The sequence below is a fragment of the Paramacrobiotus metropolitanus genome, unplaced genomic scaffold (assembly GCF_019649055.1).
Source record: "Paramacrobiotus metropolitanus isolate TYO unplaced genomic scaffold, Prichtersi_v1.0 Parri_scaffold0000073, whole genome shotgun sequence".
Classification (NCBI taxonomy): Eukaryota; Metazoa; Tardigrada; class Eutardigrada; order Parachela; family Macrobiotidae; genus Paramacrobiotus; species Paramacrobiotus metropolitanus.
Window position 1 is genome coordinate 635535 of NW_026570293.1, and position 12692 is coordinate 648226.

General features: G+C 42.0%; 1 protein-coding gene across 1 annotated transcript; it reads left to right on the plus strand.

Moving 5' to 3' along the window:
- Positions 1–136: 136 nt before the first annotated feature.
- On the plus strand, positions 137–3245 carry LOC129595032 (uncharacterized). The gene is made up of 3 exons (XM_055491937.1): positions 137–447; positions 2006–2259; positions 2346–3245. The coding sequence occupies exons 1-3, from the start codon at positions 195–197 to the stop codon at positions 3243–3245; spliced, it is 1407 nt and encodes a 468-aa protein (XP_055347912.1). The 5' UTR covers positions 137–194.
- The last annotated feature ends 9447 nt before the right edge of the window (positions 3246–12692 follow it).

Genomic DNA, 12692 nt, shown 5'->3' on the forward strand with positions numbered 1-12692 from the left:
ATTTGCTGCAAAGTGTTTGCGGTTAATAATGTCCCTGTTGCGAATTGTTACGTCATAACACACTTCGTCGTGGGATTTTTGGCTGTGGAATTTTGTATATGTGAACTGCAAGCCTTTTCATCTGAAACTCAGTGTAATTTAGTGGAAAAAACTTCGACATGATAACTTGACCCAATCGGAATCGGAACTTCGACATGGCTGACAACTTGACCCAATCGGAATCGACTATTGCTAAAGAAACGCTAAGTTGCACAGTCATCGAAGTTCTTGGAGAAAATGGAGCACTTGAGTGTGGCATAGTAAAAGCTACTTCCGCAAGCGAAGTGCTGGTAGACTTCCGATGTGCAGCCAGACCGGCCAAATGGATACCTTATAACAGAGCCCTGTTATCTCGAGTGAACCTTTACGATTCCCAGAAGACAGTTGCCCCGATCTTTGGAGATCACGGTAAGTGTTTAGCTGTTAGGTAGGTGGCTGCTGTTGTCTGCAACTGAGGATGCGTTCGATAACCCTTATCCGAAACCGAAATGATAGCAGTATGAACTGGAAATTAACTGAGGTATTTATACCACTCCATGGAAAACCTTTCACAATCTTTTTTCGGTTCAGAACTTTGTGCACCACTTCACTCCGTACATCACCTTTAGCGCGCACTACCATAGTGCGGGCTACGCGACAGGTCGTCGCGGAACATTTGGTTTTCCAGACATTCCGTCTAAGGCCAACTCGTTTTTATGGCAGACAGTCATATGACTGTTCGTTGCCATAAACCAGCCGAAAATTTTTCGCCTTTCCAAAATTGTCCTGCGACCAAATTTTACACAACAAAACGGCTGCGAAACGAGTTGCCCCTAAAACAAATTAGCCGCTGCTACGAAAAACATGTGGCGAAATGTCCCACGACGGTTAGTCCCGCGACCACGTGGGCTGTCACGCTACCGGCTAACGGTTCACTGCCAGGCACACAACCATTTTTTCGTCACAGCTGAATAATTTCGTCTGATTAATTTTCAACTGTTTTGTCTAGAGAAATTCATCTTATTTCAACAGAAAGATAGTCGTATCACGTCAACTGCTAACCGTAAAAGTCAATAATTTGCAATTGCAGAGGAAATTGGGATCGCATCAATCTCTGTCGTCTGAGTAACTGTACAGTCTGTACCGTTCGTTTATTAGGCTATGTATGAGTGGCTTTCGCCTTCTAGCCGAAAGCATTCACTTTCGCCTTCTCCTTTTACGTTTTACGCCTTCTCATTCGCCTTACTAATTTTAGGCCTTCGCCTTCTGACTTTGTTCAGTGTGAATTTATAAGATATCGCAAAACGGAATAGGAAAACAAAAATTAAGCGTTATTCTTTTTTATTAATAGAAACTTTTATAAACTACCAAAATCAATAAAACGTTTCTGAAACCTTAAAACGGGATCGCTTGCAATGATGCCACTTGTAATCGTGTGTAAATGTTTTTCATCCCAGCTCGCAGTACTTAGAATCGAATGGCATTTGTTTAACGTAAGGACTTGCAACTGTTTCACAATACATAATCGAATAATTTCGTTTGAATTAATTTCAGCTGTTTTGTAGAGAATTCATCTTCTTTCACCTTTTGTCTAGAGCAATAGAAAAACAGGCGTATCAAGTCAACTGCTAACCGTAAAAGTCTATATTCGCGAGTGCAAAAGAAATTGTGATCGCATCAGTCTCTGTCGTCTGCGTAACTGTACCGTTGTATTGCAAGTAACTCCCATCCCAGTGATACTGAGCGGACATATTCAAAATCGATAATTAATTGAGCCTCAAAAACTAATGTAATCGTTAATTTTAAAACTGGTCAGGGAGCGGCGGGGTTTAGTTGAGGAAACTTCTGACTGATAAAGTACGGTAATACGGCATCACTCGCAGTCCAAAAAACCTTTCTTCAGGGCGCACATGTAACGATAAATTACTTGCAAATTGCTGAGAAATACGTAAGTATTTTTTAGCTTTATTAAGCAGACCAATTTCAGAGATCGAAGATCCAGTGGAGGTACTGATTCAGCGCAGTCCGTCAGAGCCGTGGACTTGGCAGCCCGCCACCGTGGTTATTTATGACTGGTTTACTGGACAGTACGGGTTTGTCACCATTTATTTGCCTGACGGAGAGGTTAAAGCCATCGTTCCACAAAATTGGATTAGATGCCCGAGCAAAACAGGTTCACTCAACAGCGGTCTACTGGGATTCCCTGATCTTTGTTACACGCAAGAAATGACTCAGTTTTATGTAAGAAATTCTGGGTACATACTGTGCAGGTGTACTCTTATTACTGAGTTATTAGGTGGATTTGATCAGCCGCTTTGCTATTGCAGAGCATAACCTTGCTCCAACCTCGGCCGGCCGACTCAAAAGGCGCTATTGTCACAAATGGAAAAAAACGGCAAGGCGAAAATACATTCCCAGCTGCGGAAAAGCGTCCAAAGCCAGACGTAGACGGCAAAGTGGTATCACCGGTGCTTACTGCTCTTTCGCTTCCTTCCGATCCTGATTCTCCAGGAACAAGCGCGTTCTTGAAACAGTCGCCAGCTGAAATCCTTAATGAGATATTCCAGTGCCTGCCCACCCTTGATCAGTGCCGACTGCGGGTGGTGTGTGCCGGGTGGAATGACATTTTAGCAACGGCCACTGTCAAATGCCTGTTGCACATCCGCTATGACTCTTATTTTGCTTTCCAAAATACACGGTCACGTAATGTGTACCTGGCTGTAGCCTGTGCACATCGTCACTGGAGTAACTACGCGGTGGCCATTGTCGGTGTGCCACAAAAGGAGGCTTGGCGTACGGTCCCTTCTCTCCATTACTGGCCCTTGTGTGACGGGCATTTTCTGCGAAAGATCATGGAAGGAGCAGCAGAGAAATTTCCGAGAAATCTTGTTGTGAAGGACGTTCATGTCGGGCACTGGGCGGACGCGGGAGAGGACTACATAGCCATTCTTCACAGACTATTTGACTCGCTGGCGGCGGTGTGTGACACGCTGACCGTGAAGAATTTCATGTTCCGGGTGTTTTCGGAGGTGGATGGCTCCGCAGTTATTATTATCCGCATCCCGTTCGGACGTATGCGAAACGGTCGGCGTCTTACTGTCGCCCAGTGGTGGGACATGATCGAGCAAGGTTGTCCGCTGCTCGATGACCAACAAAGGGATGCTGTGTCTACTGCGATCAAGGGACGTAAACAGGACTCTATGCTTCGCGGCCGGCTTAATAGGTAAATACCGTAATTATCGAATTTGAACCTCCCCCCATAATAAGGCCCCCTCCGTAATAGCCCCCCCCCACAAACCGTTTGAAAAATAGCGTCTCCCCCCGAATTTACCGCCCAGGGGGCGTTATTAAATGTTAAGCGCAACAAAATGATAGATATACCGCAAACTGCTTTATAATAGTTGTTGTGATTTAATAAATAGACAATCAACGGTTACATAAATAATGTGGTGCGATCACTGCGATGCTTCACGTAAGGTTGTGGGATTCCAAATACCGGTATCTACTGCGTTCAGTATCAATAGAACAGGATGCGCAGTTGCTCGAAAAATAACGGCCCCCTCAGAAAAATGTTGTTTGAAAAATAGTACCACCCCCCGAAATAACGCCCCCTCCCCGCAATAAGCCCCCCTCTTCCAAGACGTTTGAACTATTTGCACCCCAGGGGTGTAAATGCGATAATTACGGTATGCCTATCTAGGAAGTGTACCGGTTCTGCCTGGCACTAAACACCAATGTACCTGTGCTGGAGAAACTCAGTCAAGATTTACGAATTTATTTCTTGATTAAGAAGTGCTTTCGCTTCGGTCGAAGAATGATAGGAAAAACCGAAAGAACTGCCGAAGCGTGTTGGCCAGAAAAGTTGTTGCCGTGCTCTGATGAATTCTAGAACGCTTGAATGAACTGATTGGAAACAGATAATGTTTTCTAGATTGCCTTTGTACGCCAAGCTAAAGACCCACGAGAAACTTCTACTTATTTAAAACCGTTTCCAGCAGGAAACGATGTGCTCAAGCTCGTGGAAGTGAAGCGGATGTCACGAATGGCGCAGTATCTAATGTATTGCGCGATACCCATCAAGATTTTCGAGATCAAAGTGATCTGGCCCAGGTCTTAGTTATTCCTTACCAGGACGCTAGCGGAATTTGGAAATGACGACAAATGACGGCTGACCTTTAGCGAATGAAATGAAATTGTTTGAGTTTTCGTTGTGGAACTGGTTGACTTTTCATATACTGGATAACAGTTATTTTTTTCCTTGTTAGTTTTGAACGGGTTTTTGGGGACTGGCAGTGTGCGGGCCCTGTAATCAGCATTCAGTTTTCACACGTAACTATGTAATCAGGTAAATACGGACCTGTACGGTTTCTGCTGTCTTATTCGTAGCCGGGTATAGCATTTCTAGCTGTTCTTTTATTAGTACTTTTATGTACGTATCTGTACATAGGCCAGCATCGAAATTAAAAGAAGACTGTCTCAGCTAGCATAACAGAGCGGAGTGAAAATTCTTTAATTCACAGAACTTGAAAACTATCATAGACTGACAGTACTCCCAGGAGAATGTGTTATGTTTATCTTAATTTCGTTATTTTATTTTTTTATTTATACTTCATTTATTTTATTCCGCATTACGCCTGTTAATGTCAATTCTATCTGTTGGATTTTCTTGAGAAAATCGAGCATGTAGAATTCACATAACATTTTTCCTCATTTTTTCACTTTTTTAGTTCAAATTTTTCTAAAAATTACCGATTTTTTCCTTTCTGGTTTTCGTCACAAAAACACCTGTCTGAAAGGGATCCTGCGCGCCCCCCATGTAGCCAAAATAGAGCGAATGCTATATTTAGAAATGTATAAAATTAAATTTTATCTACTAACGACGGAAGGTTTCTAGGTTTCTTTTAATGCTTTTTGTAGTTCGTGTAAGAAAATTAGCGCTACGACCGCTACATAGTTTAGCTGAGCCCTCAAATTTTTTTTCTGTTTTGATTCGGATGTTTTGCTTTGCAGCTAACCTGGTGAATCCACCTAGCGCCGCCCAATGCTGCATATTTACTGCACGCCAACAGAAAATAATTTTCTTCATCACTCTAGTCACCACAAATGTCCTTATTTTTCGGCCCAGAACACATGACACTTCCGGTGTGATTTTGGCAAAACAGAATAGAAAAAGTAGACATTTTATTGCTGTATATGACACAACTAAAACATAATATGTAATACTCTGTAGCTGTCATCCAGAAACGAGGAGAAATAAAAGAAGAAGCCGGCTCCAAACCGTTGGCAAGAAGCAGTAAGATGTCGCATCGAAAACGTTACAAGCGCGTATTTATCAAAAGCTCAGAATTACACATATGCACCGCATTTCACTACCTTACCTTTCCATTTAAAAATCTGCTTATATGCTGCGTTTGTAAAATTCACGAGCCGCTCAACGGCGAATCGTGATCCGTCGCCGGGCACGGCGACGCATGTGCCGATCGTCATCAAGGCCTTGAATTTCTGCGCGAAAATAAAACAAACACACGCATTGCCGGCAGTATTAAAACAAATATTATTTTGTTTTTTGAATTTAATAAGCAGTTAAAAAGATGCATAGACTATATACGGTAATATTCGACCGAAGCGTAGCGAAGGTCCTCTATGGGAAACGTGATGTCCGTTCGTCGGTCACCGCCATCTGATCTAAAAAGGAGGGGGACCGTAGCCTCATGCACTCATGAATCGGTGTTCGATCGTGCGCACTAACAGTCGTTAAATGCGGGTAACATTGCTGATTGTGAGCTCGATTATGATGCAGTTACAGTAATTCGTGTGCTCTCATTGTAACCCACAACACAAGCAAACCGAACCGTCGACATGGCAATTGTCAATTCAGTACAGTACGTAAACTTTATGAAAAAGATCCCTGAAATGCTTTTTCGTTGACAATTTACAATTGTAATTGTATAATTGTTTCTGTACAATAATGGCCGAAATAACGTTTTACTTTTCTGTGACTAACTGTAAAGGAAAAGTGTTGAAATGCATGGTTTACGAAATGAATGATTCCCGAAATGAATGGTTTCCGAAATGAATGGTTTCCGAAATGATAGGGTGCCGTTTTAGAATGTTCTGTACCGTGAGGCATTTATTACATAGTGTTTCCACAAAGCTTTGTGACTTGTCTAATTGTTAAAATAGCATCATTATCATTAGCCTTAAATTCTGCAAAAAATTTACTTACTCTCTCTTTAATGACTGTTTCCTACCTAGGTAAACACAAAAACAGATGTCTACGACAGCTTCGGATGTAATAAAATTATAGCAGTGTGGCTTTCCAATCTAGGTAGAATAAGCGGTTTAAGGCCACTAAATTAATATTGGTATTCAATAAATTTTATGGTTTCCGTTCTGAACAGAATTTCGGATGTCGAAAATTGACATCCTTTTGCTTGCCCAGTGCGGAAATTATCAAGAAGACCAAATTTGCCTCAGGAGGATACTTCGTTAAATATGACTGTAGAAGAGAGCATGTTTATGCTACGTAACAACGATTCTACAGTTACAGTTCCTTGGCGCTCAGTGCACGTACTATAAATCTTCGGCAGTATGGAGCCCGCTTAGTTGATTACAATAAATCAAAGAATTTTTTTAATTGCTCTACATATTGCTTCGTTTTGTAAAATAATAATATTATGTTAAAATAGGTAAATAGTAGGTTGATTGTGTTAGTCATTATATTCACGTAATCACTTACAATACGTGCTAATTAGAACATCGGAGACTGCGATACATAAAGGTTTTTTATGTCATCACTAATAAAAATTAATAGGCTGTTAAAGATCTTTACGGTTATGTATACTTATATGTATTATGTTATTGATAAAAATCGCAGTACTGTATATGCACCTTTTGTCCTTATCGGTGTATCTATCTACCGGAGAAACAAATTTGTATGCAGACAGTATTGATGCATGGCGCCATGGCAACACAGTCATAAAATCCTGAAAGACAACTCCGCGCAATGCCTAATGCTTAAGTACTTTCTGATGCGGGCGCAACAAGAAATTTGCAAGCAAAGTGTAAAACATATTAATGCGGTATCTATGGGAGATGTTCCTAAGTTTAATCGAAAATTTTAATTGCTTTTTAATCCAGAATTCTATCTCCAACATGGGATGGATATTGGACTTTTGTCCTGCGGAGGGAGTGTGGAGTTTCGTATCTTTTTCTGAACATTGACGTCGTGTAACCCGTCCGTGTTAGGCAAGTAAGTCAACTTTGCATTAACAGCCAGTTAAAGTAAAATCATTATTTGGAAAGAAAATCAATTTTATCTAGTAATACAAACATTACTGGACGCGATGACACCTTGCGAGTTGCAACTAACCAATAAACTTTCAGCAAGCAATAACCTTTAACTTTCAGCAAGCTTTCAGCTTTTAACCTTCAGCAACCTTTCAAAAAGCAATAACCTTCAGCAAGCAATTTAACCAATAACCTTTAGCACAACTAACCAATAACCTTTCAGCAAGTTAAACAGCTAATGCAGATGCAACTGCGTACTTAATTTAATAACTGCTGTGCTTTAACTTATCGAAACGTTTTACAGTTTAATGTTTGAAGTACAAGCGGCAGCTGACCAGGGAGACGGTCGTAAAGCAAAAAATTACAACTTCCTGTCTGGGCAGTGCGAGTTTAGCTTTGTCACAAATACAATGTAATTGCCCGTTTAGAGTACAAGCAACAAATATTAACTGGTCAGAAAAGGCAACCCGGACGCGTTTTCTTCCAGTTCTCTTAGATGGGACACTTAAGAGTCACCCGAAGCTGGATTGCTTCCTGTAGCGTCTTCTGCGAGAGCGATGCTGATTCGTGGTTCAACGCTTCTCGTATTTGTTACCTTTTCGTTATCGATTATATGCGGCAGTCAGGGTTTTCGTCGGAACTCCTCTTTCTTTTTGTTTCGAAGTTAGCTTAGAATTATTCACTCATATCGCTGAGCGTTGTCAGCGGCCGAGCTGTCATTCGTTCTGCTTCTGCTCATGGGCGTTTACTTCCGTGGGTTTAACTACCGGCGCATGTACTTAGGGTGGCAATGATTTGAAGTGTATACAGCTTGTAACTATTAAGAAAACGAAAACCATATTGTGGGGACAAAGCCGAATCCTTTGCGCCCGAAAATTTGGGGCTCGAAGCCAACTCCTATGCGCCCCGTAAGTCGGGGCGCATACCAATTATAATTTATCTATGCATTGAGCATAGCCAATTATCTACGAGGTTCTAAGAATTTTGAAAATTCTCAGCCGCGCTACAGCATGTATCTGCAAGTGTAATTAACACGAAAGATGCAAAGGCATCAGTAAAAGTAAGACACAACAGTCTTATACATTTAACGGTTCCCTGACACTTCGGCGGTTCGTCCGCCTGACTACTTGGCTACCGCATGTACTGTAGCGATAATTACTTGGTTATTGCACTCAGTTACTTCAACCAGATTTTACAACAAAATTTCCGAACTAATTGCAAAATTAGAGTAATTGACTGCATCCATCTGCCCATAGCTAGATGCAAGTTTTTTGTGCCGTTTGGTGACCTCCAAGAACTTTCTTTTATGCTTCGGCTCGGCACCAGCCATGCGTGCAACGACTTCCGTTTTTTGATGAACAATTTCCCGGCACAGCAGGTTAAAGAGCTGATATATACCGGGGTGGTCCTCATTAACAGCATAGCGAAAGTGCGATGCCATGTTTCCAGCCAATTAGTTGTACGGTGAATATTGTTGTTTGTCCAAGTAAATTCCAAAATTCGACCGGATACAGCGGCTGCCTCACAATACAATACATTTCGGCCAGTATACTAACGTTCATAAGTATTCAAACTAGGATTCACAAAAAAAATCGAAGGTTTCCTGTACAGTTTTTCAACTGCCGTAGTTTCGAAAAACCTTTCAGCCATTCTGCATTTTGTGCAACTGGAACTAGAATGTTCGGATTCTGATTGTGTCCGGAAACTGCGATTCCGACAAAGTCGCCTTTCTTCTTAAGTTCTTCCCAGGTGCTTATATGAGTAGATATTTCGTTAACTAACTTATGAAATTTTTGTTACTTATCAGGAAAAATGTCAATCACTGTAAGCCTATGACAATACCTTACTTTTGTGACTATTTTGTCGCCTAGAACTCAAAAAGTCAAAGTCAAGACAATTTCCTTGATCGCCCGAGCGGCCGAATTTCGATCAGCCAGGCGTATACCTCTTCGGATTTTTAGTCATGTAGAACTAATAGTACGGTGTTTGAGTGCAGAACACTGCGGTTCTGAATTCTGCAAACGAAGCCGAGGAGGTCTCCTGAACATAATACTAATTATTACAACTTGGAATTTATCGTGCCACAACAAATTTTGTCCGTAGGACATAAAACTAGCTTGGTGCTGGCAAGCTCGTCGGAAATCGAGATTACAAAATGCAGAGAATACAATATTAAGTACAGTGTTTTATCGTAATTTCTTGTGCATATTATGCGTAATTTTGTATGCTTTTGCATAGTTCTTCTTAAAAAGCGTGTGCTTGCACATTTACTTATAGAATGTGGCGAATTAAAATTTGGCCACGGGCGTACGTATAAAGGCACTGCCGTAAGTTAGAACTATTCAATTCAACTGGTGTTACCAACCGGCGACGGTTGTTGTGTGAGTGGACCAACAGATAAACGAATGTATCAAAATAATGAAAACTGCTGTGATCCACTCATCCGAAACATGTTCTTAAATCTACGATTTCATACAGATGCGGTTAATAAGAATTTGCGATTAATTTGCTCGCCACACTTTTGGCATTCACTGATTGTACACGATGTACTTAGTTTTCTACCGGCGCATGCCCATCGGCGGTTCAGCTCGTTGTGGACCGCGAACGCTTAAAATGGCAGCCGAGACAGAAGCAGGCGATTTGTGAAGCAGCTAAGTAGTTTGGAGTCAAGTTCTGACCAGTCGACCACCTACAACGCATAGAAATGACTTCTATTTTGAGCCTAATCGGTTGTACTGCGTACCGTACGTACGTACTTGGAATGTTTGTATAATTTTACAGTAATAAGTACCATCATTACTAAGTCTCTATAGTTAGTAAATTCAGTAATAAGTAATTCCTGTTTCCGCCACGGTATATGTCGATACACGTACTAGCAGGTACAAGTACCTATAAGAAATAAACTAGCACTACGACGTCTACGAGTAGTAGTACTGAAAGAACTGCTGCACTAAAACTTCATGCGATGTTATGTAGTAGAACTGCATAACATCGCATATTCCCTCGGCAACATACAGTACGTTAATGAACGTTTTTGGCCCGAAGGAAAGTGCAACGCATAAATTAATTAATTACTATTATTATGAGCAGTTCATAATAACTGATAATTATATTAATTTGAAACAACAGATCCAGCACATAGACTCAGGCGTACTTGGTATTTCTGCAGAAATTCAGAAATGTCAAGATATCGTAAAAGAATTCTCAGCCCAGCTACTTATCTGCCAGTCGTGTTCCCAAATTCGTATACATTAGATAAAAGCTTTTCGGTAGTGTGTGCCACCTTTACTTTCCTGAAAAACCCTGGCTACAAGCAGTAAAGACATGCCGAGCACTTGTTGGTGCAAAAAAACGTGATCGCAGTGTGTGAGAGGATTGTTGATCATCTTTCCCTGGCGCTCAGTTCTGCGTAAATCGTAGCTATACAGTAGTTGCTCACCTTTGAATTTTTAGGACAGAAGGCGCTCTTGATGTTCGCCAGATTTCCGAAAAATTCGGTCATGTCTGTCGCAACGTGATTCGCTGTAATACAAATCTTTTCGATCCATTAAGAATTTGCAGTTTCGAACAACCAACTAAGGTAATACGGTGGTTAATGAATTCTTTCCTTGTAGTATTCCGTAATACTCGCATGTGCCTAACTACGAAATGAACGAGCGCTACTCACATTGGGGTCAGCCAGGAAAACCGGCGTGTGCGATACTGCCAGAAAGTATCGACGAAGCCATCACGGTCTTTCCTTGGCTGTTCGTGTATTATAAAGCCAACGGTATGCATCAGTTCGTGCTGGATCGTACCATGCCCCACGCCACCGTCTTGCGGTAAAACATGTAGCGCCACGACAGTCCAGTACATGCATCGCGTGCCCGCTGAAAAGTTCCTTTGTATCACTGTAACCAACCGATACAAGCGTTTTCTTTTTTTTGACGGGTGGGCGAGAGTTTTCGCAATCTGTTGTTGTGTCGTTAATATGTATCAAGATGATAGCGTACGTACCACGGCAATTTTGATTAATGAATCCATGCTATCGTTTTCGAACCAAACAATTTTTTGCTCCATTTTTATTGCGTTCTACATTTGCATCTTCAGTTGTAAGCAATTATCAGATGAACAGTTTGTCATGGAAGTTAGCGCTCAGTCATATCTTCCTAAACTTAAATATTTTTGAAGAAGAGTGTCCGGTTTCTTAGTCAGGTCATTTCTAGGCTGAAGGCTGAGTGTCAGTAAAGCATTATTCCGGTGTTGGTCTCCTTGGTGATTTGAATAAGGCCTGTAAGGGTGCCATAATTATGTTTCTGTTGCTTTCGACGTTTATTTAGCGGTGCTGCGAGCACCCTTTCCAACTGCTATGTTGGTCGCCTTTTACTATTTTTCCCGTATCTGCTGCCACTACTGTGCAGTTGTGATCATTGACCATGGTTTTCGTTTGAGGTTTATGGCCGTGTGATCTGGGAGAAGGCCTCAGTGCGTCGGTTTCGATTGTGCCTACAAACCAGTGGCGCCCTTCGTCGTCCCGGGCGTAGTTGGCGCTTTGAATCTGGTTGCCCAAAAACACGTCAAAGGTAAAGGCAAACGAGTATTTCAGGCAGTCATTTTCCCAGGCGAGTGTCCGTAGACCGGGACGCACTCGATTTTCATCGGTGCCGGCCGTACCGCTTGACCGGCGCGATGCATTGATTTTGTTGGCTATAATTGTGGCACCCGACTCACGATCAGTTGCTCCACAGTTTTCTCCTCCGTTTCAGACAACCGCCTTTCTGGCAAATGTTATGCGATCGTCTCCGTGAATCCATGGTCATGGTCTTCCGAAGCCGGCAGGTGAATGACGTACATGATATAAGCTACATCCTGCCATGCCACAAGCTTTAGGCTGTCCACCGGCTGGTTTTTGTGACTTGTCGTAATGCTTTCGTTGTGGGAATTGACTTCCGCCGGCGTGGACAGTAAGCGCCAACCCTCTTACAAACTAGCTTTACTGAGCTGTATGGGAATGTGTCATGCAGCGGATGCGTCTTTAACGTTTTGGCATTACCGCCAGGATTTATAAAAACGTAATGTCCCCGTACGTCTCTATTGCTTGACCGCTCTCAACTCTGTCAGCCATTTCTACCCCCGGGTTTGATTTTCGTCCAGTTTGTTGTCGCGAAATGGTTTCAGTTCAGCACATATTCGATAAAAATACGATGGCAGTTCCGATACACTACACGCAGAGTGATTTTCTGCCGTGGTGACCTGAACAGAAGTTACCATTCCGTTTCCCTTACGAGCAAAATACACCACATCCAATGTTGGCTGAATTCGCGATTCCGGAATTAACCAGTATTCTTTTGCGTCGTCGGTTTCTCTGTCCTCAGATGTAGACATATTCCTCCTATTCCTCCTAT

What these genes read in the sequence shown, in the direction of transcription:
- LOC129595032 (XM_055491937.1), top strand. Translation starts at nt 195, where the DNA reads ATGGCTGACAACTTGACCCAATCGGAATCGACTATTGCTAAAGAAACG. An exon ending in CCCGATCTTTGGAGATCACG is followed by an intron (nt 448 to 2,005) that starts GTAAGTGTTTAG and finishes GACCAATTTCAG; the next exon opens with AGATCGAAGATCCAGTGGAG. An exon ending in AAGAAATGACTCAGTTTTAT is followed by an intron (nt 2,260 to 2,345) that starts GTAAGAAATTCT and finishes TTGCTATTGCAG; the next exon opens with AGCATAACCTTGCTCCAACC.